This window comes from Balaenoptera ricei, chromosome 1 (genome assembly GCF_028023285.1).
Source record: "Balaenoptera ricei isolate mBalRic1 chromosome 1, mBalRic1.hap2, whole genome shotgun sequence".
Classification (NCBI taxonomy): domain Eukaryota; kingdom Metazoa; phylum Chordata; class Mammalia; order Artiodactyla; family Balaenopteridae; genus Balaenoptera; species Balaenoptera ricei.
In genome coordinates this window covers 132057390-132084339 of record NC_082639.1, presented here as the reverse complement: position 1 = coordinate 132084339, position 26950 = coordinate 132057390, and the positions used below count along the sequence as shown (strand labels likewise).

Sequence of the window (26950 nt, the reverse complement as noted above, 5' to 3'; positions counted from 1 at the left end):
CAAATGAAACAGAGAAGGACTAGTCAGGGAAGTAGGAGGAAATCTAGGAGCTGATTGGTCAAATAAGATGAGGACAGATAACTGGCTTTCGGCTTCAGTGAAGTGGAAGACCTTGGCAAGAGCAATCTCAGGTGTGGTTGGAAGCCCGACTGGACAAGGGTTGAGAGAATTGAATGAAAGGACTGAGAAACACGGGTCTAGCCATGTCTTTGGGGTGTAGCAGGAGTACTGGCACCTCCGGGTCTTCTTGGCTCCAGGTTGGTCCCCACTTCAACATGTCTTCCAAGCTCCTTCCAGCAGTGCAGCTTAATCATCAAGAGCATAGTTTCCAGAACTGACTGGCCCTGCTTCAAAACCCCAGCCGTGTCTCTTACTAGCTCTAAGTGACTTACTAGTGACTAAGGCAACTTTCTTAACCTCTCTGAGACTTTTAAAAATGGGGATAATCATGGTATCCACTGGGGAGCAGTGATATTTAAGCTTTATAAAGGTTAAATAAGGTAATAAATATGGAGTGTTGAGCTCTACAGCTATTGTTATTGTCTTTTTAAAAATGCTAATCTGATTATGTCAGTGACTCTTCCTTTCTATTACCCTTCATCAAACGGGTCCTAATTTTATATGCAGACTCTCTCCTTTACATCTTAGCTTCCAGAAATGTAATTGTACCTGTAGGCCCTGAAACCTGCTAGGGCAAAAAGCTAGAGCTGCTTTGCTCTCTTCAGGACTTACCTTTAGGAGGTGCCATTAACAAGAATGTCCACTAGAGGGTGAGCAAGGAAAGAGGAAGGAGAAAGCTGAAATTAATCCAGTCTTTTGGGTTAGCTCTACTGAAGTTGAACACACTATAAATTTGTCTGAAATAATGTTTTTTTTTCCATTCTTTCTTTTTTAAAAATTTAATTTAATTTGTTTTTTATACAGCAGGTTCTTATTAGTTATCTATTTTATACATATTAGTGTATACATGTCAATCCCAATCTCCCAATTCATCACACCACCACCACCCCCTCCCCACTCTCCCCCCTTGGTGTCCATACATTTGTTCTCTACATCTGTGTCTCTCAAAATAATGTTTTGATTGTGTGGTGCTTGCAATTATCAGGGGTCCTCTACCATGGATAACCAGGAGTTAGTCTAATGTTTATAAAAAGAAAGGAGAGAGACAGAGACAGAGACAGACAGAGACAGAGAGGAGGAGAAGAAGAAGGAGAAGAAGAAGGAGAAGGAGAAGGAGAAGGAGAAGGAGAAGAAGAAGGGGAGGAGGAGAAGGAGGGGGAGGAAGAGGAGGGGGGAGGAGGAGGAGGAGATTGGAAGGATGGAAGGAATGAAGGGAGGGAGGAAGGAAGTGAGGAAGGAAATAGGGAAGGAAGAAGGGAGAATCTAGCAATAATGTCCTTGGTCAGCAGCTCTTTTTTTCTCAGGGTAGGTGTTAGAGGCCAGACTAGGAAAGGGGTGGGGAAAGAGGAACAGAAGAGGTGGGGGAAGAGGAGGGATCAGGGGAGGGGGAGGATGTGAACCTTGGTTAGAGAAATAAAAGAAAGTAAGCCTTTCTGGGGACAGTGAGTGCAATCTCTCTGTACACCCATCCTTGGGCAAGGACCCAGAGACCTCTGGTGCTGAGCCCAGAGGCTGAAGTGCTGCAAAAGAACTAGAGAAGGACGGAGCAAAGCCATGGTAAGCTTTTCAGCCTAAAAGATTTCCAGATGCTCAGATAGAACCTCTTCTTGGGATGCAGAGGCAGGTGGCAAAGGAAAAGAAGCAACTCATTTCTTTTTTGGTTTTAAAAAAGCCAAAACTAAAAATGCTGAGTCTAATTTAAAAAGTGCTCCTAGAATCTCTCTTCTCAGATGTGCTGATTTCTTCTCCTTGACTTGTCTCTGGTGAGGTTCTCGAAGAAGTACTACTATCTAGTTGAAATTAGCACTCTTGTGACTAAACATTGGCACTACCTGAGAATTGATACACTTCAGAAAAGATGGTGTTAAGGTGTGAAGAAAATTTGTGGTCTTGTCATTTGAGTTGCTCAAAATGTGTTTCTTTCTAGTTCAAAAAAAAAAAATGAACTCCTTTTTTTTAGTAGTGTCTGTTTGGTTACCTAATTCTTTTAGGTATTTGAAGCATTGACCCATCATAGTCAAGTGTGAGATTTTAACATTAAATCTAGACATCAATAGTTCATTAAAGACCAAAGGACACTTTAAAAATATACATACTAAATATCAAATAGTTTCATCTGACAGCTCAGCAGATAAGTAGACACAAAAAAATTACTAAAATGTAGAAAAAATCAGAACAGTAACAATCAGCAACTTGAGGCTAAAATATGAAAAAACAATAACATCAACTATGCATCAGTTTTGAGGCAAATTTAATTCTACTTTTTCACCCATGTCTGAGAAATCTCTTGCCTCAGACAGGTTTAGTAGGCATAAGTGTTATACTTTGAACTTTGAGAAAGTTGAAGGCACCTCCTCAAGTTGCTATAAAATTGTGATTTAGAGCATAAGTCTGAGTATAATTTTGTATTTTATTTGCAGATATTTCCATGGAAATGTCAGAGTGCTCAGAGGGGCTTATGGAATGTTTTTGAGCTGTGGGCCTGCACTGTGCTCTGTTGTGGTATGTTATGATATTTATATATTACTAAGCTTTTTAAAAAATTTATGTTCATTTTTTGGTAAATATCCACTGGGTGTACATATTCACAGGTAAAATTATTAGGTAGCTAGCTACCCTTTCTACAGACATCCCTTTTCTTCCTCTCACTTCCCCAGAAAACTCCTAACCTTGCCCCACCCTTTGCTGCAGGGTTTATTTTATCACATTCTTTACTCATTAATCATAAGTGTCTCCCAGTTCTCTGTACATTTTTGATATGTTTAAGTTGATCAAGATTAATTATGTTTTCTTTGCATCTGTTATCCCTTGCTCAGAATCCTTACGAAAGTATAAAAATTGGATCTGTGTTTTCTTTGGTATTTCTCCATAGTATTTGCCCTACAGAGTGAAAACTCAGCAAATGGTGATGGCTGTGAAAACCTTTACCTTATGGTATAATAGTGTTTCGCATAGATCATACCATGCTTAGAATGGCATATATTATTATGGTATCATTGTGTAATTATGTGTTTGTTTTGGTTTCTTCAAAGCCCTCGTATTTGAAGCACCCATATGATTATTATACACCATCAGTTGAGTATCTTTGTGTGCATAACATAATCTAAATCAATTTCATAATCCTACATCATTTGGTTTTGTCAATTGTTCTTTTCTTTATTATGTAGTTAGATATATAAGGCTTGGGCTGTGTGCTTTCCCCAGAAGAAGCTCTTCCTATGGTAAAACATTATCTTTTTGATATAAAAGTGATTACTTAAAAGTATGCCATTATTCCTGTTCTTATTTTACTTTCTCCCTTAGAAACACAAATATTGGCCTTTAGGAAATTATCCCAAAATAAAAGAGTGGACAGTAAATTTCAGGGCTATATGATATCACACTTAAATTAATTTTTCATGATTGACAGCTGCTAAGAAAAAGAAATATGAATTTCTAAAAAATGTTGGCTAAATTTTACTTGAAAGAATTTTGAGAAAAAACTGTTTTATGAAAATAAATCTAAAAAGCCACCGAATTCATCTAAAATAGAGCTATGAGCAAAAGGATTCTATATCATGGTGAAAAGTGATTAGGACTAGAAGTTCTAGGTTCTACTTCAAATCTGCAAACGACTAATTCCATCACCTCAAGAGGGTAACTTACCCTCTTGAGGTGTCAGCTTCCTTGTCTCTGGCAGGCTCAGCCTGGATTAGTTCTGGGCTCTTTTCAGCTGTAACCACGAGGCTACATAGTTCACACTGATGTCTTTCAGATTTCTTTGCACATCATGGAACCGATTGCTGGACTTACCATTATTCTAAGAGACCCATGACCTGGGAGAAGGCTAGAATGTTCTGCAGAAAAAATTACACGGATTTAGTTGCCATACAAAACAAGGGGGAGATTGAGTACCTGAACAAGACGCTTCCCTTCAGTCCTAAATACTACTGGATAGGAATCCGGAAGGTAGGAGGGGCATGGACTTGGGTAGGGACCAACAAATCTCTCACCGAAGAAGCGGAGAACTGGGGCGACGGGGAGCCCAATAACAAGAAGAGTAAAGAAGACTGTGTGGAGATCTACATCAAGAGGGAAAAAGATGCAGGGAAATGGAATGACGACGCCTGCCACAAAGCAAAGACAGCCCTCTGCTACACAGGTAGGAGTGAGCAGACTGCTTCTCTGGGAATGACGGCACTAACCCCGCGGAAACCTGGGGGAGCAGAGCAGTTGCCAGGGCATCCTGAAATAAGTCCAGTCCTCTAAATAAGCTTGAGTCAGGTCATTTCTGAGCATTTTTGGTGTGGGAGGCTCGTCCCTATACCCAAGATCTATACCCTTGAATCACTTTTACATCAAGATGATAAATATATGTGGAAAGTAAGGAGGAAGAGCTAGACAATCGGTGCCGCTGATAATAAGGCAAGGAAGTGGAAGCAGAGAGATGGAACCAGCCAAGAGCTGAGGCTCACGTCACCTATTTCCTCCTCGTAAAGTAGGCGGCTTGGTGCTACGTTTCCTTCTTGGCCTAATCTTATATAATTCTATATAATGAAACTTTGCAGTGTTTCATTATCTGTGGTGTATGAAAACTTCTGTAGAGACCACGATGACAGTTCCAAAGCAATCAGCATTTTTTCCAAGTCATTTTTAACAGTGAAACATAGTTCATTTGGTCTCTTGTAAATTGGGCTCTCTAGTAATGTAGCAAGTTCAGATTTTTTAATCTCTATTCAGTACTTTCTATAAAGAAAGGGATTGCTAAACATACTGCGGAAACGATTGGGGTCAGGTCATAGTTTAATCCACTTACCTACATTAAAAACAAAGAAATTTCAAGAGTTTCAATGTATGTCAGTAAGTTCCCTCAAATGTTGTAGAGTATTAGCATTAGTAAATTCATTCTTAAAAAAATGTCTATGGCTGTATGACAAGTATATTACATAAATAAAAATTTTAGCATATGATTTTTATGCAAAAAATGCTATTAATGTACAAATAAAGTTTTCCTGTTTATTAAAGTAGTCACAGCCCCAAAGTTATCTATGTCTAAAGAAATGACTAGGAGTACTAAAAAAGTATTCATCTTAATATAATTTCTCACCCCCTTCAAGCTTCTTGTCAACCCTGGTCATGCAGCGGCCATGGACAATGTATGGAAATCATCAATAATTACACCTGCAACTGTGATTTGGGGTACTATGGGCCCCAGTGTCAGTTCGGTAAGCCACTTTTGTTCCTTTGTTTCTTCCTATGTAAAGTATTGTAGTTTATGAAAGCTGGTTGAAGGAAAATGATACTAGCCATTCTGAGAAATGAGAAGTTTTGATCAGTAGGCTATGCTTGCACAATATTGTTACCTTTCCGTAAAGATTTCATAAGTCAGCATGAAGTTTCAATTCACTTCTCAGAAAGTCTTTTTGAGTGCTACAAAGAATATTGCTTTGGGATAAAAGCTGTAAGGATTACAATAATGAATCAGGCTTGGTAGGAATTCATAATCAAGTAAGCTTGCTGGATTCGTTAGAACTCTGAAACTGAAAGAAACAATAGTACTTATCATTAGGAGGGTGAGTTACCCAGAAGGTAATCTTGCTTTTTCACGTCATCCTCAAGATCATGACAGGGCAAGGCCAACAAGAAAAGTTCACATCATGATATACAGTATCTGTTGGAAAATATGATAATAAATCCAACGCATTTACTTGGGCTGGCATTTCAGGGGGTACAAGGACAAAGTTATTACAGATCCTGACCTTAAAGGATTTACAGTTAACTAGTGGAAATAATACATGCTTATAATTTAATGTGATGGAAAGCCAGATATGCTGGAGTAAGCCTGTGGAGACTGAAAAGCTGCCTAATGAAGGAATCTGCCCTTTAGTTGACAATGAGAGGCCACTTAGTATCTGAACACCTTCATTTAGGGCCATTACCCTAGAAGCGGTACATAAGCTGGATTGAACAAAAAGAGAGAAGCTGGGGAGTATCATCAGGGGTCTATTGAAATCATTCAGAGTCACGGTGGTAGAAACAGAAAGGCAAGAATACGTAGATTCAAAGACATGGAGTCTTTGACTTAGTCAACTCATTACTGAAAGAAACTTCACGCCCTTTGATTGATATTGGTTGAGTTTCAAAACTATGTTTGAAGTATCTGGTGCATAAAATAGAAAATTATAATAAGAAAAAAAAGCGGTGTTTGCAATGAATAGATAAAGAATTAAAGCCAAAATAAATGTAAATGATCAACCAACTGGAACAGATCTGAGTCATTTCAGTCAATTATTGAGCCATGACTTCTACCAATACTTTACTTTCACTCGATTTCTAAATTTTAAAAAATTCTTATGTCATTGGCATGCCCATTTCACTCCTTTTTGAACATTTTACTCTGTTTTTGTCTTGGTTTCCATCATATCAGTCTTTCCTGGTTTTCTTTCTACCTATGATCATTTCTCCTTGGGTTTCTTCATGGGCACTTATCCAAGCCCATACACTTATTGTTATGTCTCATCTTCCATCTTTTGTCCATTGCTCTTCTGACTTTATGTGCCCCCTTTGGTCAAACCTAGCAACTTATGTGGACTCACAAATCTATGTGACCTTTGGACTGACAAACATGTATCCAGCCCTGAACTCCAAATATGCTAAGCATAACCTTTGGGATGCCCAAAAGACGGAAAAATCAATTGTCCCCAGCCAGCTTTCCTTTTTGTATTCCTTATCTCAGTGTGTGGTTCCACGATTTATATGGGTACTCTGGTATAAAACTCTCTCACCTCCCCCTACATTTATGCAAAGTAACACACTACTCTTTTTTTTTTTTAAGCACCTTTATTGGAGTATAATCTTAACAATGGTGTGTTAGTTTCTGCTTTATAACAAAGTGAATCAGCTATACATACACATATATCCCCATATCACCTCCCTCTTGAGCCTCCCTCCCACCCTCCCTATCCCACCTCTTCTAGGTGGTCACAAAGCACCGAGCTGATCTCCCTGTGCTATGCGGCTGCTTCCCACTAGCTATCGGTTTTACATTTGGTAGTGTATATATGTCCATGCTACTCTCTCACTTTGTCCCAGCTTACCCTTCCCCCTCCCTGTGTCCTCAAGTCCATTCTCTAGTAGGTCTGCTTCTTTATTCCTGCCCTGCCCCCAGGTTCTTCATGACCTTTTTTTTTTTTTTTTTTTTTTTAGATTCCATATATATGTGTTAGCATACAGTATTTGTTTTTCTCTTTCTGACTTACTTCATTCTGTATGACAGACTCTAGGTCCATCCACCCCACTACAAATAACTCAATTTCATTTCTTTATATGGCTGAGTAATATTCCATTGTATATATGTGCCACATCTTCTTTGTCCAATCATCTGTCGATGGACACTTGGGTTGTTTCCATGTCCTGGCTATTGTAAATAGAGCTGCAATGAACATTGTGGTACATGACTCTTTTTGAATTATGGTTTTCTCAGGGTATATGCCCAGTAGTGGGATTGCTGGGTCATATGGTAGTTCTATTTTTAATTTTTTAAGGAACCTCCATACTGTTCTCCATAGTGGCTGTATCAATTTACATTCCCACCAACAGTGCAAGAGGGTTCCCTTTTCCCCACACCCTCTACAGAATTTATTGTTTGTAGATTTTTTGATGATGGCCATTCTGACTGGTGTGAGGTGATACCTCATTGTAGTTTTGATTTGTATTTCTCTAATGATTAGTGACGTTGAGCATTCTTTCATGTGTTTGTTGGCAATCTGTATATCTTCTTTGGAGAAATGTCTATTTAGGTCTTCTGCCCATTTTTGGATTGGGTTGTTTGTTTTTCTGATATTGAGCTGCATGAACTGCTTGTAAATTTTGGAGATTAATCCTTTGTCAGTTGCTTCATTTTCAAATATTTTCTCCCATTCTGAGGGTTGTCTTTTGGTCTTGTTTATGGTTTCCTTTGTTGTGCAAAAGCTTTTAAGTTTCATTAGCTCCCATTTGTTTGTTTTTGTTTTTATTTCCATTTCTCTAGGAGGTGGGTCAAAAAGGATCTTGCTGTGATTTATGTCATAGAGTGTTCTGCCTATGTTTTCCTCTAAGAGTTTGATAGTGTCTGGCCTTACATTTAGGTCTTTAATCCATTTTGAGTTTACTTTTGTGTATGGTGTTAGGGAGTGTTCTAATTTCATTCTTTTACATGTAGCTGTCCAGTTTTCCCAGCACCACTTATTGAAGAGGCTGTCTTTTCTCCATTGTATATTCTTGCCTCCTTTATCAAAAATAAGGTGACCATATGTGCGTGGGTTTATCTCTGGGCTTTCTATCCTGTTCCATTGATCTATATTTCTGTTTTTGTGCCAGTACCATACTGTCTTGATTACTGTAGCTTTGTAGTATAGTCTGAAGCCTGGGAGCCTGATTCCTCCAGCTCTGTTTTTCTTTCTCAAGATTCCTTTGGCTATTTGTGGTCTTTTGTGTTTCCATACAAATTGTGAAATTTTTTGTTCTAGTTCTGTGAAAAATGCCATTGGTATTTTGATAGGGATTGCAATCAATCGGTAGATTGCTTTGGGTAGTATAGTCATTTTCACAATGTTGATTCTTCCAATCCAAGAACATGGTATATCTCTCCATCTGTTGGTGTCATCTTTAATTTCTTTCATCAGTGTCTTATAGTTTTCTGCATACAGGTCTTTTGTCTCCTTAGGTAGGTTTATTCCTAGGTATTTTATTCTTTTGGTTGCAGTGGTAAATGGGAGTGTTTCCTTAATTTCACTTTCAGAAATTTCATCATTAGTGTATAGGAATGCAAGAGATTTCTGTACATTAATTTTGTATCCTGCTACTTTACCAAATTCATTGATTAGCTCTAGTAGTTTTCTGGTAGCATCTTTAGGATTCTCTCTGTGTAGTATCATATCATCTGCAAACAGTGACAGCTTTACTTCTTCTTTTCTGATTTGGATTCCTTTTATTTCTCTTTCTTCTCTGATTGCTGTGGCTAAAACTTCCAAAACTATGTTGAATAATAGTGGTGAGAGTGGGCAACCTTGTCTTGTTCCTGATCTTAGTGGAAATGGTTTCAGTTTATCACCATTGAGGACGATGTTGGCTGTGGGGTTGTCATATATGGCCTTTATTATGTTGAGGTAAGTTCCCTCTATGCCTACTTTCTGGAGGGTTTTTATCATAAATGGGTGTTGAATTTTGTCGAAAGATTTTTCTGCATCCATTGAGATGATCATATATTTTCTATTCTTCAATTTGTTAATATGGTGTATCACATTGATTGATTTGCGTATATTGGAGAATCCTTGTATTCCTGGGATAAGCCCCACTTGATCATGGTGTATGATCCTTTTAATGTGCTGTTGGATTCTGTTTGCTAGTATTTTGTTGAGGATTTTTGCATCTATGTTCATCAGTGATATTGGCCTGTAGTTTTCTTTCTTTGTGATATCTTTGTCTGGTTTTGGCATCAGGGTGATGGTGGCCTCATAGAATGAATTTGGAGTGTTCCTCCCTCTGCTATATTTTGGAAGAGTTTGAGAAGGATAGGTGTTAGCTCTTCTCTAAATGTTTGATAGAATTCGCCTGTGAAGCCATCTGGTCCTGGGCTTTTGTTTGTTGGAAGGTTTTTAATCACAGTTTCAATTTCAGTGCTTGTGACTGGTCTGTTCATAATTTCGATTTCTCCCTGGTTCAGTCTTGGAAGGTTACTACTCATTTTTATAACTTACTGTTTCTCCAATTTGTCTTCTACTTATTAACTCTACACTATTGCCTTCATTATCTTCCTCCTAGATTATTGCAGTCATTTCTGAGCTGAGTTCCACATCTTTAAATTAGCGCCCCTCAAATATATTATTCATACTATAGGTAATCTGATCAATTTTAAATATCAAGTAAACATCACACATACGTGACCATCCACCCTTTAATTTCTACCTACCATTTGTCCTACAGAATAAAATCTAAACTCCTGAAGGCATAGAGTAATGCTTGATATATAGTAGATACTCATTAAACCAATGAAAAAAGGTAAAGGCATTTTGTCTTAGCTCCTATCTTTCTCCCTAATCTCATCTCACATCATCCCCTGCCTCCTCTTTCCTTCTAGTAACATCAAAATGCTTGTAGTTCTCCACACTTACCATATTGCTTTGTATATCAATCACTGACTTGCTCAGGGCTTTCTTGTTTTGCACATGGCTAACACACCTATTCATCTGGAAGATAGTAGTTCAGGGACCGTTTCTTTCAGGAAGCTTTCTTTGGATGCCAAGACAGGCTAAGCATCCCTATTCTGTGTTCCAATAGCTCCATATATTTCTTTCTTATTTATCCCACATTTGTTGAAGTCGTCGATTTTCTTGTCTGTATTCCCCAGTAGACTGACAGCAACTTGAGATCAGTCAACATCTTATTTATCACTGCATCTGTAAGACTGAGACCAGGCACTTGCTTGTGGGCATGAACTGTATGGGACAACATAAGTTACTTTCATTTGGACTTGTACTGTATATGGAAAATATTAAAATTCTTCTAATTTCTTGAATTCATTCTTCATTGAACTCTCAAGAAGAAGTTTAAAATGATGGCTCAAATTTGATAAGGAATAAGACACAAGAGTTGCAATATTTGCCTAAATGACATGGCAGGGCCTAAAACTTGAAGATTGAATTCCAAGTTTTACTTTGATCTATTACACCACCAATCAGGCAAGGAAGTAGACATAATTTCTGGAGAGGACTGGCAAAATCAAAAGAACTAAAGTTCTGGAACTGAGCTAGAGATGGTGAAGACAGAATCCAGGCTAAGATGCTTCCTAAAGCTTTTATCTTCTCCCCTTGTAAAGAAGACCAGTTATGGATACCCAGTCTTTCTCCGAACTTCCTACTTCCAACAGTCTAGTATACTCAGGGGCTTTGATGTGACAGTTATTTCCAAACTGAGCTGGTCATTCCCACTTAAACCTATCTACATTTAAAAGCTCTCTCCCCAGGTAATGCCAAAGATAATAAGATTAGCTAATGTTTAATTAAAGCTTCCTATGAGCCAGGCTCTAAGTCCTTGACTTGCATTAAATTATTTAATTCCCACACCAACTTTAGGAAGTCAATACAATTATCATTACCCTTCTTTTAGAGATAAAGAAGCTAAGCTGGAGGGGTTAAGTCACCGTGCTTAAAGGCACTTGGTTATCAAGTATCAGAGCTAAGATTCAAACCCAGTCATCAGGTCCTCGGAACACTGCCCAGTGTTTTCTTTTTCTTGTTGAAGTGACTCAGTGTGAGCCTTTGGAGGCCCCAGAGCTGGGTGCCATGGACTGTATTCACCCTTTGAGAAACTTCAGCTTCACATCACAGTGTGCCTTCAACTGCTTTGAGGGAACAGACATAGTTGGGATTGAAGAAACCACTTGTGGACCATTTGGAAACTGGTCATCTCCAAAGCCAACATGTCGAGGTGAGTAACTGTTCAGACTAGAGGTTTTGTTATGGCAATCCTGTGTTTATAGACTGAGCAAATGTAGTAGAGTCTTGCTAAGAAGTCTGTATCCTCTTTTGAAGCATAATTTAACCTAACTTAGATTATACTGTGATGATTTTCATCAAAGAGGTTATTGTTACTAATTAAAAAGAAAAACCACAAACAAAAAATAGCAACGAAATATCTCTGAGACTACGTCACAGAATATATATATAATTTTCAGCAATACAGTGTGGTTATACTGTATTTTTATTTTATTTTTATTTTCTCATTGCTATGGCATAAATAATCAGTCTTGCTGAACTGCAGTTGAATTTTTGTTGTTCTCTTCTTTCAATAACACCTATTTTATGTGGTGTCCTACTTAACACCAAACAATTTCCTTTTTGGGAGTGGGGGGGCTAGAGGTCTTTTTTGATTGTTTTATTTGGTTTATTCTTAAAATCATTTTTTAGCTTTCCTCCTCCATGAACTCTCAGGAGAATAGCAAATTCTGTGAAAAACAAAAACACAATCTCTTGATTTTCTTTTTCACTTGAAATATGGTGGTTTTTTGTTTTTTGTTTTTTTCTTTTTTACTGTCAAGAAGATTATCCCTTAAGGGGAAAAACTGGTGGTGTCTAAACTTGTGAAGTTTTGGTTACATTTTCTACATTTATGCTTTTGACTCACTAGTTTAAGTGGCTGAATTCTCAAAAGAACTATCCAAATCATTTTTTGAAATCATAGAACTAATTGACCAACCTGCTGAATTTTATAAAAGTTGAGGGACTTGCTTCAGAGAATGGGGATGTTTTTCAAAACTGCTTGGGTAGACTTTAGAAGAGGTGAAAGGGTGGAAATTCTCTACATTCATTGATAATGCACCATAAGAGATCTTGAGGCCAAGGCCACGTAGCATGGCACTTCCAGCTGATGGAGAGTTACCAGGGCTGGGGCAGCAATCTGGAAGAGCCAGCCCTCCCCTCCTCTCCCCAATGCCCCCCTGCCCACCCAGGGCTTTCTGTGTTCTCCTGGCTTCACCTCTGACTCACCACTCTCCATCATTCTCAAGAAAATAAACTCTGGAAGCATCATCAGAAGTAATTTCTAGAAATTAGAAATGTCTAGATTCATGTCAACGGTTCCACAGTTGAGTTAGGCAGTTTGGCTAAAAACTGTTCGTCATGGGAGGGTCTCTGCTCAGAAATACTGATTTTTTCTTTTTCACTGAAGTGATTCAGTGTGAGCCTCTAACAGCACCCGATTTTGGAACCATGGACTGTAGTCACCCCCTGGTCGACTTCGGCTTTACCTCCCTGTGTACCTTCAGCTGCTCAGAAGGAGCTGAGTTAATTGGGGAAAAGAAAACTATTTGTGGATCATCTGGAAATTGGTCCAGTCCTAGTCCAATATGTCAAAGTGAGTAAGTTTGCCCCAATATATTAAAGACTTAAAGAGGTAGCTGATTGATAAGCAGATGGTGGGGAAAGATAGATTAAACTTTTAAGTTTATTTTGCTAAATGTATGTCGCTTAAAAAAATTTGTACACATTAATTTACCATAAAATCCTTGGCTGCTCTTGCCTCTTCCTTCAATGACAGTGATTTTCCTTTTTTTTTTCAGCCAATTCTCAACTCCTCCTATCTTAACCCTTAACATCTAAACTCACTGTCTATACTTACTTATTTCTTATCCATTTTTCTATTCCACTACAATCTCACTTCTCTGTGAGTCTACTAAAATGTCTCTACAAAAGTCGCCAATGACCACCTAATTCCCAAAGTAATGGATACTTCTCAATTATCACTAAGCTGATGCCTACCAAATCTGTCTGTGCATAAGAGGATGTGTCTTCCTCATCTCTATATACCCTCCACCTGACACAGCACCTGGCAATAGATGCTAAATTAATCCATGTTAAATTAGCCTGTGAAAGAATAGCTACCCATGTTTGCTCCGGAGATTATCTATACCAATGACAGAAGTCTTTAAATGGTAGGAATTGTAGAAGCTATCAGAGAAGCTGATCTCTCTGTGGCCCGGGACCAGGAAGTGGGGTAGGGAAATGGGGACATGGCGTGGGGTCTTTAGGGGAGGATTGTACATCAGGCTTAAGGGGCATTTCCTTTTAAGGCTGGACTAGTGTCCGTTTCCTCATCCTCATGCAGCCCATAGGTGTCCTCTGTTTGGATCCTCTGGGAACTTGCACCTCCTTTCCATTATACATTTGGGTGTGGGGATGGAAGCACCTTGAAAGGGTTCATCAAAGTAATGTGAAGAATAAGGGACAGTCAGATGCTGTGCCAATATGCAAAAGTAAGTTTCTTCAATTGGTGGTATCAAAAGAGATATTTTTCATATCAGTATTTTTTCAGTAAAGGTCCCCACATGAACTTAGTTCATACTTATAAGGATATATAGATGTATCCTTTTACTTATTTGTGAGGGAAATGGTAGGACTACATCATTTGAAAGACAGATTAGTGCAGGTCCTTGGCATGTAACAGCGTGTGCGTATGTTTGCACAGTTGCTTCAAAGCATTAATAGATTCCTTTTTTTTTTTAACATCTTTATTGGAGTATAATTGCTTTACAATGGTGTGTTAGTTTCTGCTTTATAACAAAGTGAATCAGCTATACATATACGTATATCCCCATTGCAGCTCTATTTACAATAGCCAGGACAGAGAATAGATTCCTTTTATTGATAAGTTGCCTGGTTCAGATCACTGGCTTTTATTTTTCCTGAAGTTGTACTTGACTTTTTAGCTCTTCTCTGTGTTTGAGTCCCAACCATTCAACAAGGTCATGGAGCTAAATACAATGATGACTACTTTTTGCCAAAATATTTAGGTACATCTCCCAGGAATTCCATGAATCACAAATCTGAGGATTGAGATTCTATAGGCGTTGAGCTAGAAAAGCTGGTCTAGTCTTTTCTCTGTTATAGACTCATCATGGGCTTTCCCATGCCGATTTCCTCATCTGTCAAATAGCATCAAATGGACAATTATTAGAAGATGTAAGAATGAAGAAAGTTTAATGTCATGAGAAGGCACTAAGGAAATAATGCTTGTGGCCTCATGCTACATGCCTTACTGATTTCTCTTGCAGAAGTGGACAGGAATTTCTCAATAATCAAGGAGAGTGACTATAACCCCCTCTTCATTCCGGTGGCAGTCATGGTTACCACATTCTCTGGGTTGGCATTTATCATTTGGCTGGCAAGGAGATTAAAAAAAGGTATGTGAGTTTACTTTCATACAAAAGTAATACAACTTTAAAGTGGAAAAAAACCATAGAAACCCACAGGAAATTAAGTTCGAGAGCCTCAGCTAAAGCAGGATACCAAGTTCTGGGTTCTATAGACATCAGTCCCTGGAGATGTGTGAAGCAGCCCAGAACACACTTTCATCAAAACAAGTTGGCTGATTTTTGCTTTTCATTCTGACAAATCTTTTAAAAATGACTACTGTCTTCAAGGTACCTTGCTAGGGTGTTAACGGACAAATGAGAAATTGTAATGGTTCTTTGCTATTATTTAATTCTAAAAAAAAAAAAAAAAAAAAGGATATGTGATCTTGTCCTATAAGAGCCTACATGTTTTTGATTTCAGTGCAATTCCACTAGGAAGTGAATCTAATGTCCCATAAGGTTTTCAAAGTACTCCTCCCAAATACCTAGCCTTGCCAAGAGTCAGATACCTGTCCGGCTCCTGACATGTGGGAGTTGTATTGTCCCTTAGGGAAATCCCCACATTTTTCCCCAGTGTCTATTCACCAAGGTTACAGCTTTAGCCAAATGTGCCCCATACTCATGCTTTCCATCCACTCTGGACTAGAGAAGAAGAGGGACTAAGGAGGGCTGCCTCAAGAAACTAGTATCTGCTGCTTGGAATAGTAGATGAAACACCACCAGAGAAGAACAACAGCATCACTCCCCTCACCTCCCTCCTGAGTGTGTCCAAACCCTCAAGTGGGACAAACTTGCCAGTTACAGGCCCACAGTCAGGAAGGCCTTGGGTATGTGCTGCCACATTTGGCCAAAGTCATCAGACAGAAACATTCAAGATTATGACATGTATGGATATTAGGCAGCTTTAAAGATAATGCTGCTTCAAGTTCAGGGGCCATCAATGACCTCAAAACAACTGCTAAACAACTGCTCTGTGTTGCCTCTGTGGGGCCATTTTAATTTCAGTTCCATCAAATTAATTAGTATGTATTCTACTCCATGAATATGGTATGTAAAGGCTGCCCCACCACCCATTCTCACTGGCAATTGCAGGAATATTATCTACCAATCCCTAATGGTCTTCTGCTATGACTTGATCTTTCATTCCAAATTTAAGACTAAGGGTACTAGATTAGTTTTATAACCAACCCAGAAACACAATGGACAGGGGTGCTGTTGATGTGCAAGAACTTCAGTAACTGTAAAGTAAGAGCCCTGAGCAGTTAAAATGTCTCTGCCCCTGCTCTTGGAACTTCTGCTGAGATTGGATCCCATTGTCTTAAGAGTACTATGCTATTTACTTAAATATGGCACTAAGGCAAAAAAAGAATGAGATTTTTCTCCCACCATTGATTACCCTTTCCATTGAGACTTAAAGACTGCCCCCAATCATCTTTTCTTTCCTCCTGCCTTGAGTGACCTTGGCAGAAGTGAGGGGGTGGAGAATAGAGTGGGTAATTTACACTCCACCCTCTGGGATAAGAGGGCTATTATCTAAGTAACCACTAAGGACTTTGGGGCTGGGAATCACCTTAGCAAGGAGATGTTCCCAAATTCCAAAATCTTTTAATAAATGTTAGTAGAATAAAAAGAATAGATTTGAAGTCATGTGTATTTAGTGGTGGGGTGCAGGAGGTGGGATGCTGCCTAAGGCTGTACTATAAGCAGTGGTGAGAAAAGCAGTGGGGTTGTTTTGCAATTTTTTTACCTTGGAGTCATTTCTGTACAAGATCTCAAACTGATAACTTGAAAGCTGCATGCCCCTACTGGGGGAATCAGTGTGGGGCAAACAGGAAACAGATAACGGGCAGTTAGGCTAGTTACAATTATGCCAACAAAAAGCACAAGAGAACAGAAGCCCCAAAAGATCACTGACTTTGTAGGAAAGTCAGGGTATCTTTAATCTCACACTAAACAGTCTTCATTTGTGAAACATCTTCTGATAGCTCCAACTTTCAAGTGACTTTGCCTTCTAAAACTTTTAGTTGTAAGTTAGTTCTTTGAAACACGAAGAATATTTTTCCTATAGAGACAATTATTAGAAATGATGGATAGGTTCCCAGGCTAAACCCCTAGAGCTTTTCTAATACAATAAATCTGCATGTATACAGTATTCATCACTCTGATAATTTTATAGGCTTTTGGTGTTCCGAAAGCTGGAAAAAGGGGACAAGCAAATATTTAGAGTACGGTAGCCAATGAAATGACCAGACTCTTGACCCTTGTCCTGTCCTCAGATGGATCTTCTGAAACTGTACTTTGTCCCCTGCCCTAGTTGTCTTAATACCCAGACTTCAGCTCCTTTTTTCGGAGAAAGGAATAAGGGTGGGCTCCAGAAACATGCCTCCCTGTGCATGGGCTTGTCTAGAAATATTTGTTTTCTCCTAGCACCATCATTCTCTGATTAGTCATCATTACTGGCCCTGTTCAGTAAATGAGGAAACTGAAGCAATGATGTTTTAGGCCAAATCTCTAAAATTCCATATCAGCAGGGGCCAGAGTCAGAGATCAGACTCCCATCCATATATGCTCCTTAAAACCACTGGTCTTCAGATTAATAAGGCTCTATTTTTTTACCCACAGAAGAATTGTTTACCTGAACCAACACACAGGGTGAGAACAGGGCACAAAACTGAACACAGGCCCCTTAGTTCCCTTTTTCTTGAAAAAGAAACTTTCTCAATAGGAACAGATTCTTGCTCATGTATGTGTTTCATTGTCCCTAAAAGAAAAATATATTTATATGAAAATGAATGGAATCTGAAATTCACTCAGATTTAATTCTCCCTGCTCAAGTGCTTTTGGCTCATGTCACCAGCAGGCTAAATTTTGGAAGAAATAGTTAAAATAGTAATTTCTAACATTTTAAAGGTTTAAAACAAGAATTGAGCACTGTCTATGCTCTAGGCCCTGGCCTAAATACTTTGAATACATTTTATCAACTCAGTGAGGAAAGTATAATTATCATGCCCCTTTCACAGATGAAGAAATGGTAGCTTAGAGAGAATAAGTAGCTATTCAAAGACACACTACAGTTGGCAAAAAAGGACCTGGACCCAGACTGGATGATCTAGAGCTCTAGTTTATAGACACAGAAATATATTGCTTCCCAGTGATTTTTTTTCTCCTCAAAAAGCATTTTTTGCTTTTATTTCCTCTGGAGCCTAACCCTGCAGTTCATTCATCTACTTATTTATAGTCTGCTTTTTTCAAAAAGAATGTAAGATAGTTTACCAAATGCATTCAACACAGCAAATTAAAATTAGTTTAAAAGTAAGAAAAATAAGGCCCAAATTTAGAATACCAAAAATAAGTCAGAGCCAGGGGTAAAGTTAGGATAGAAGAGGGTTTCAGATCTGGCTGAGTTTCCTTGTAGCCAGTCAAAGAAGGAAACATAACCAGTAATGATACTCACTGTGTTTGTAAGATAAGAACAAACACAATGGTTACCCAGATGAGGCATGTAGTTCCTACCACTGAGACCTAAATGTAATTTCTTTTGTGGATTTTCACAGAGAAGATGGTGTGAAGTGTAATGATACATATTCTTACAGTATTAGCAGCTGAATCTCTTAGGGAAGAATCTGCAGGTAGGATGAGATGGCAGATCGGGATATGTAAACACAAGAATGGGTACATGGGGCCTGATCATCGGATAGTTCGGGCTGGACTTCTGTCTTTATGAGCAGCACAGCGGATGAAATGGTGCTCTGAGAAGCATCTGCATGAATGAGTCTTTTCTGAATAAGTCTCTACCGCTGTTCGAATTAGAACATTAAGCCAGTACCTCAAATCCCCTTAGACACCATGCGGTCCACCTAACAAATACAAAATACACTTCAAGAAACAGTTTTGAGAGAGGGAATCTCCCTTCTCTCTAAGTATAAAAAACTGAAATTGTCTACTTTTTCTGATGCCAATTTTCTCTTCTATTTTTAGGCAAAAAGTCTCGGAGAAGGTAAGTTTTATCAGCAAGAAGTTTCGATATCTGTTGATGTCTTCTCTACCCTCTGCTTACAGAGGGTAAGTATTAAGTATCTTAATACTTCCTCTTATAGCTAGACACATTAACTCCTTATTAGTTATTGACATGGGGTCTCATCCAAATGAAGTTTCCAGATAAAGTAATAAATCTACTAACCTTCCTTAAAAGCTGTCAGGTTTTGTAGTGCTAGGGGAGCTGAATGAATGAATGAACAAGTAATGCCCTATTAAGAAGGGGTAGTTTATGTAAAGACAGTTTTTTCTGATTGCTTCTGAATTTTCTTTGAGGATTGGAAGCATTGTGGTTTATTTCTTCTTATCCTGGCTGAACATGGGGGCAATTCTAAGTACAGTATTCAGGAAACATTCAAGTCAACAAGGATTTATTGAAAAACTAATGAATCCCAGGCTCTAAGAAAAAGGTATAATTCCAGACACCAGGCCCTCAGCACCTAGCACAAGATGGCAAATGACCTCTGATAGGCATTGACCTTCAGAAATGTGGGAAAGGTGTGGAGCCTGAATTCTACTTGCAGCTTCCCCCAAAGAGGGGGAAGTTTTTTGGCTTGGTCTTGAACCTCAGATTTCTTCAGTTGCAGAAACACATACATGTGAAAATACAAGGCCCACCTGGCAGAAATGAAGATAGCAAAACACTTCTCAGTTTCAGGGTTTAGTGACTTGCTTTGAAATATTAAGAAGGAAAGTATAAGTCAAACGAACAATGGAGATGAGACTTCGGTGACAGACTACCCAGCTAGACAACTGGGTACCTTTCCAAATGCTGGAGGAAATGAAGCAAGATGGTCCCTGAGGAGGTTGGTTTCTTGTTCAGGCAACCACCCTACCAACCACAGATTGTTATTGACAAGTCCTTAGTAGTTTAGTGAGCTGTAGTTTAAAGTACAAAAGAAAAACTGGAGAGACAGAAGGCAACAGAGGACAATTATAAAGTAATTTATAAGCCATATGAAGGATTATGGACTTAATCTTGAGGTCTTTGGGGTATTAGTAACAGGGGTTGAAGCAGGTGAATGTCATGCTGAAATTTGCATCTTGGGAGTATCACTTTGCATAAAAGTATGCAAACATGGGAGATGAATGCCTCTGCGGGCAAAGAACTGTTTTGGAGGTATTTGAAGTTCTCAGGTTAAAGCCGATGATGCCTGTTTAGGGCAATAGCAATGAGGATGAGTTCATGAGATAACTGGTGGTAGAATCAACTGAATATGATTACTAATTGGCTAAGAGAGAGGGAGAAGATTCAAGTAAGTTGCCATGGTTCTGATCTGGGAACTGGTGGATGGTTACCATCTCTACTGTATTATTTACTGAGAAGGGAACACGAAAGAATGAGAAGTTTTGGAGGTGGCAATCATGGGTTCAGTTTTGTACCTGTTAAAATTTAGGTGTCTGTGGTTCAACCATAGTCCGTTGATTCTATCTGTAGCAAAAGGGCTACCTTGGGGCAGAAGAAATGGATTTGGAGGTTCTCACATTATAGGAAGTAATTGTATCTCAGGAGCAGGTACAATCACCCAGGGAGTATGTGCAGTGTGAGAATGGAAGAGGATGTGGGAGAGAGGGTAAGAGCCAGAGGAAGGTCAATATCAAACAAGTCAGCTAAGGTAAAGGCGAATGGGAAGAGGTTCCCAGAGATGTAGAAGGAAAATGAGGAGAGTACAGGGTCATGATCCTAAGGAAAAAGGGAAATGGAAACTATTTCAAATACTGCCATGATCCACTGGATATAATAAGGGTATCAGTAGGGAAATTGTTTTCAATGCTGAGGTCATGACAGAAGTCCTGTAGCCAGGGGTCGAGGAATCAGTGGGGATGAGAACATAGAGGCAGAACGTATACATTATCTTTTTCATAAAACTTGGCTGGAAGGAGATGGAAGAGTCAGGAGGGGTAACTGGATGAGGACATAGGGTCCGTGAAGTTTCTTTTATTCTATGTTCTATTATTGCCCTATCTTCCATTAGATAGTGTAGATGGGTTCCCTGACTCTTCTCTAGGCTGAACTCCCTATCTCTGTGGGCAGGAAATCCACAAGCTATAAAGATTTCTTTCATGCTCACACCCACTGAGTGAAAGTCTTTTCTGGCACAATCTACCCAGAGCTGTTTTCTGGCCACAGGAACCACCTGTGTTTTAATTGCCACTAGATGGAAGCAGATCAATTTTTCAGATGTCCTTGGAGGACAGGAAGAGGAGATGCTGGCAGGAAGAGCATTAGGATTAAGTACCATATTAAGCTAATTGCCATATTAAGTTTAATGGTTCACTGATTTTTACAATGAACCAATCAATAGCTGTTTATTAACCCCTTTTTGTTTGGAAAAATGTTCAGCTTGACTGAGACACCAAGAGGAGTAAATCCTTGTGCCAGACCTCAGGGAGATTATTATCTAGTTGGGAAGTTATGACAGAAATGTAGAAAAACATTTCAGAAAAATAAAGGCAGAATATGGTAATGGCCAATGAATTCTGTATTGAAGACCAGACTTCTTCAGTACAGAAGATGTTTGGTGATCGCAGAAAACCTTACAAAGAAGATGGAACCTGGGTTGGTTTTTGAAGGATGGATAGGGTTTAGGTGTATGGACAGAAGCAGGGAAGGCAGTCTGGAAGAGGGAAATGATGTAAATGGTATGGTACTGGGATTCTGAAAACATTCAGGGGCCAGTGAGTAGAACTACCTAGAGCCCGTGGTGTACTGAGGAGCTGTGAACAGAAGTTGGAAGGGAAGCCTTGCCCCATCAACACAGGTCTTGCACACTTCACCAGACATTCCAGAAGGACGTAGCAAAGAAGAATTATTTGCCCAGCTGCCTTGGGATACTTCAAATTTATTGGCCAAAGTGACCATAGAATCACAGAATTTTAGTTCTGGAAAGGACCTTGGTATTCAAACTCTCTTGATAATTGAGCTAATTAAATAACTTTCCTATAGTGCCTGAGCTAGTGACAGAGTTAGTTACAATAATAACAAACATTTATCAAACATTAATTCCATGCTGTGCACTGTTCTGAGTGTCTTGCATGTCTTAAATCATTAAAGATTGCCTACAAGCCTGTGGATGTAGGTACTATTAATATTTCCATTGTAAGGTGAAGGAACGATGAATTTAATTAACTACCTGAGGTCACTGAATAAATGGCAAAGCTGAGATTTGCATCCATCTAGATCCAAAGATCATGTTCTTAACGTTTATGCTTCTAGAACCCAGGTTGGAGGTGTAAGTCCCAGACACCCTCCTCCTCCAGTATTGTAAATTTTTTTGCACTGAAACCATTGTGTGATGGCACTGAGGAAGGGTGGAGTGGAAGAAGTAGGGTGTGTTTCTAAAACAAGCCAAAGGTAAAATGAACACCATCACAACACCATGTATCAGTTTTTTTTAAGCCCTTGAGCTAACACTCATAGTCCTTTGTGCTGATTCCTATTAGCATTTGGTTGGTGAATAACTGACTCCTAGTGCATTTGTGGTTTCAATTCTTGCTGGGTTATTTTGACTCTTCTGCAAACTGGTTCTGTTTATCACCTCATTTGGTTTCTAGAGTCTAAATTCTGCCTGGGTAAAAGCTACGCCCAAGATACACAGGAAGATACGATGCCAACCTCAGAGAGGGGGGTTATATGAAATTTTGTTTTCAGAAACATTTTTATCTCTGTAATTGGCAAGCGCGCTTGCAGCTGCTGAACTGTGGTTTACCCTGGTGGCTCACCATGACAGCAGAGTCTCAGGATCTGGTTCTCCCTTTGAAAGGTGTTATTCAGACATACCCTATTTGGTTCTCCCTTGTTCTCTCCAAGAATGAGTTGTTTTACACACACAAGTGTCATTTTTTTTCCCACAAAACTAAATTTGTCATCATCTCCTTAAATCATATCCCACCAGAATCAGGCATGCAGAACCACTACCATACTTTTCACGAGTTTTGATGTTCTCTAATTTCTCTTTCCATTTAAATATGCCTTATTTTACTTTTCTGACTTTTCACTGTTCAAAATCTATCAAAATGCCCTTCATATTCATTAGCCCTGAAGACAAAGCCTGTCCCGCCAAAATTTCTCTCAGTGTGTTCTGAGGACTAGCCACTTAAGCATTACCAGGGAGCTTGTTAGAAATGCAGAATCTCAGGCCCACTCAGACCTGAATCAGGGTCTGTGTGTGTTTTTTTTTTTTAACATCTTTATTGGAGTATAATTGCTTTACAATGGTGTGTTAGTTTCTGCTTTATAACAAAGTGAATCAGTTATACATATACATATGTCCCCATATCTCTTCCCTCTTGCGTCTCCCTCCCTCCCACCCTCCCTATCCCACCCCTCTAGGTGGTCACAAAGCACCGAGCTGATCTCCCTGTGCTATGCGGCTGCTTCCCACTAGCTATCTATTTTATGTTTGGGAGTGTATATATGTCCATGCCACTCTCTCACTTTGTCACAGCTTACCCTTCCCCCTCCGCATATCCTCAAGTCCATTGTCTAGTAGGTCTGTGTCTTTATTCCCGTCTTGCCCCTAGGTTCTTCATGACCTCTTTTTTTTTTTTTCTTAGATTCCATATATATGTGTTAGCATACGGTATTTGTTATTCTCTTTCTGACTTACTTCACTCTGTATGACAGACTCTAGGTCCATCCACCTCACTACAAATAACTCAATTTTGTTTCTTTTTATCGCCAAAAAATCTTGAAACAATAAATGCTGGAGAGGGTGTGGAGAAAAGGGAACACTCTTGCACTGTTGGTGGGAGGGTCTGTGTTTTAACACCTTGTCTAGGTGGTAAGCACCTGAAAGGGTGAGAAGCGTTGCTTTAGGGTTTTCTTCTCATTCCTGTGCCTTAGTGAATGTCCTGCATCTTGTAACTCATCTGAAAGAGTTCCTTTACTCTTCTGACCTTTAGTGACTATTTACCTTTACTACCAACACTTTATTTTTCACAATTTTTAGGCTCCTGAGTTTAATTTATTTTCTCTTGTTTATCATTCAGCATGGATGAGCCGTATTAAACGACCTGCTGTGAAAGAAAATTCCTGGGAAACTGAAGTGTCCCTGGATCCTTCAAATCCCCCTCCATGCAAAGTTTTGCCTGGTGGCATCTTCTACACTGAAGATGAAGTGTGTCTATTTCAGTGCATCTGCAAAGTTTTCAATACGACCAGCTGCTCCTTCTGTTTCCATTTTGCCCCATCACCCCTACCCCCACAAGTTTCCCCCCAAGTGCACAGTTGTGGGTTTTATAGCTCAGTATTTTATTATTTTTTCCATGGACAAACAAGACCATGGGGAAAGGATTACTGTGGAACATAAATATGCCAATTTCACTCTTTCTCGACTCTGGCTTCCAGCTTCAATTCTGAGCTGTACCTGATGACATATCCTTTGAAATATAGCGAAAATTTGATACATACGCAACTACAGGCTCAGTTTTGTTACAGATCACATTTTACCTCCCCAGCCCTCCAGTGTACAGTGGAGACCTATTCCTATAGAAAGTTTATAAAATTGATGTTACCCTTGCTTTCCAGCTCCAGCAGAGTAATGGGGATCTGCTCCAACTAGGAAAAGTCCTATTTGCACTGCAGCCCCAGCTTCTATAAATGGAGGCCATCCTATTTCACTGCCTTCAGGCTCCCGCCTTCTTCAGCCATCTCCCCTTCTCAGTTGCCTGACTTCCACACGGAGCAGCTCATGACCACCAAGCAAAATGAGAGATGAGAAAGATAGCCTGCACTGTTGGTTTTTTTTTTTTTTTTGGATTTGGGTTTTAATGTCTCATTTTTGTTATTGGGGGTCCTTCCTCACCCCCAATCCTCTTACGTATCCACCTAGATTCTATCTACTCTTTATGATTCACCTCGGGCATCCCCCACCCTTACCACTGTTTTCATAACAAGTCCTTAATTAGTCCAGCCTGTGACAAACTCCCCTTCCTGGCCTCCTACTGTGAGGTTAGTCAGTAACATGCAATTTTATACTTAAATACAGTTTTTTAAAAAAAGTTACCTAGTTTGTTATTTTTAAAATTATCATATGTGTGTTTTCTCCCCAGTGAAACTGAATCCCCTTAAAGGCAGAAATTGGGCCACATTCCTGGAATGTCTAATTCATTACTTGACACTTACTTAGTAAATGTGCATTCAATAAATCCGAAAGAGAACACAGTGTACTGTTGATATCACTTGCAGCGAACTCTCTCTCCACGGCATGTGACAACCCATACAGATACTCATCTAATGTCAAGGGCTGAATTCTTATAAGAGAATAGGGCCCTGTGTAAAAACTAGCTGGAAATACCTCCTTGCGCCATGGCCAATACAGCTTTCATATAAACTTCTACATTTTATGAGAATGATTTTTTTGTGATGATTACGTGTTCCTTTCTCAAAGCCATCTCAGATTTTGCACGACACCAAGGGCTGTTGCAAAAGATTCTCCATGCTGTGCACCATAAATTGAGGATGTGCCATTCACATTCATGTAGCTTAGAATGCATCCCTCAGAGTTATACAGTGCACAACCTGCATGGACTCCCATGGCAGCCCTGATTGCAAGAGCTTATTCAACTAAGACATCAGGATCAAAGAACACAAGTGGAGGCTACTTCTTGGGGGTAATATGTATACAGACTTAAAAACACAGTCCTATGCTTAAGCCCTAAGGCTACTATATGATCTTAGGAATTATGTCATGCCACATTCCTTAAATAAAGATTCATAAGATTCATAAATAAATAAATAAAGATTCATAAAATAAATTTCTCAAAGACCTTGGGCTTAACCTTCCTGAGACTTAGTCGTAAGAGTGAAATATGCCTTGTTTACCTCACAGGGTTATTGCAATGACTGAGTTGGGTCTGAAATTGCTTTGTGAACTGAACCTTAAATGTAGATTTTTTTTCTCCCGCCCAAATCTTGTCTTTCATGCATTCTTAGTATAGGATTCTGGGTCTTATGCAAGGTCTTGAACAGAAGCAGGTCTGAGGCCTTCTCCTGAGATTAGAAGCTAGAGAGGGTCCTTCACTTGTGTTCAAATTGCAACCCAGGGCTCGGATTTTCACCGCAGAAGGTCGGCTCTGCTACCTGTGCCCTTGCTGGGGTGAGATGGAAGGGAATGGTTTGGGGAATCAGACCCACTTGGTTGGGATCCTGTCTCTGCCTCCATGGGGTGAAACTGTAAGTCATTAACCTCTCTGAATTCCAGATTTATTTACGAAATAGGGATACCATTATCTTCCTCACACAGTTATGCTGCAGATTAAATGAAATAACCCCTTTCTCCCATAACCTGGAATACCAGCCTTTGTGAAATCAACAGAATCCAAGGGACACAGAATAATCCATTCCTCTGGATTTGTTTGCCAGAGCTCAGTGGACCTGGGCTATATTATTTTAGTTTCCTCGAGAAATAGTTTATTAAATTACGATTTAATCTTATGACTTTAGCTCTGATAAGAAAAATCTGTCCCCTGAATGTTACCTGCTTCCCATGCGTGGCCCTAGTTTTCACCCCTAAGACTGTTCTGTGTTCTTTGACACATGTCTGAAACAGACCTAACTCCATAATAATTTAATGAGAAGAGATGAGGCAAGAAAGAGGCTTTAGATCCAAACCACACTGTGGAAAATTAATAAAGTTATCCTTTGGACATCTATGCTCTTCCCATTCAAAGTTCCTATTCTCTGCAAGCACAAACCTGTAAATATTCTACTACAAACACAGACGCGTATTCAGGTTGCTTTGAAGGAGGAGTTTAAGGTAAAGAGACTGCTTCCTTAGTTTGGGAAAACAGCAGATATGAAAGAACAGCCACAAAAAGCAAAGTTGGAACAAAATATTTTGGCAGAAACAAAATATTTAGAAGAAAATCAGTACCAAAGTGACCATGAAAATTAAGCTGTCTGGGAATTTTGAGAACTCTCAGAGAGGGTTTTGGGCTTCCATAATGATCAGTAGTGTAATGCATTGTATAATCTATTAATAATAATCCATAAAATTCATTAATAATCTGGATTTTAAGGGGCAGAGAGACCCTACCTGACATCTGGGTTACATTCCTCATAGAATTTAATCCTTGGCCACAGGTATTATTATCCCCATTTCAAATTTTAGGAAACTGAGGCTCAGAGACATTAAATAACTTAAG

At 39.2% G+C, this 26950-nt stretch overlaps 2 protein-coding genes across 3 annotated transcripts in view; one reads left to right on the top strand and one right to left on the bottom strand.

The window, feature by feature from the left end:
- Window positions 1–26950, bottom strand: part of FIRRM (FIGNL1 interacting regulator of recombination and mitosis) — a 366159-nt gene that overhangs the window by 114757 nt on the left and 224452 nt on the right. The window lies entirely within an intron of this gene.
- Window positions 1599–24944, top strand: SELL (selectin L). Its single transcript, XM_059903433.1, has 9 exons — window positions 1599–1677; window positions 2541–2622; window positions 3875–4261; window positions 5217–5324; window positions 11380–11565; window positions 12805–12990; window positions 14687–14815; window positions 18746–18764; window positions 23795–24944. Exons 1-9 carry the CDS (start codon window positions 1675–1677, stop codon window positions 23811–23813), a joined length of 1119 nt encoding a protein of 372 aa, XP_059759416.1. The 5' UTR covers window positions 1599–1674; the 3' UTR covers window positions 23814–24944.

Bases quoted from the DNA above. Each gene is read 5' to 3' on its own strand.
- SELL (XM_059903433.1), top strand. The intron at 4,262-5,216 runs GTAGGAGTGAGC...ACCCCCTTCAAG, and splicing joins GACAGCCCTCTGCTACACAG to CTTCTTGTCAACCCTGGTCA. The intron at 5,325-11,379 runs GTAAGCCACTTT...TTCTTGTTGAAG, and splicing joins TGGGCCCCAGTGTCAGTTCG to TGACTCAGTGTGAGCCTTTG.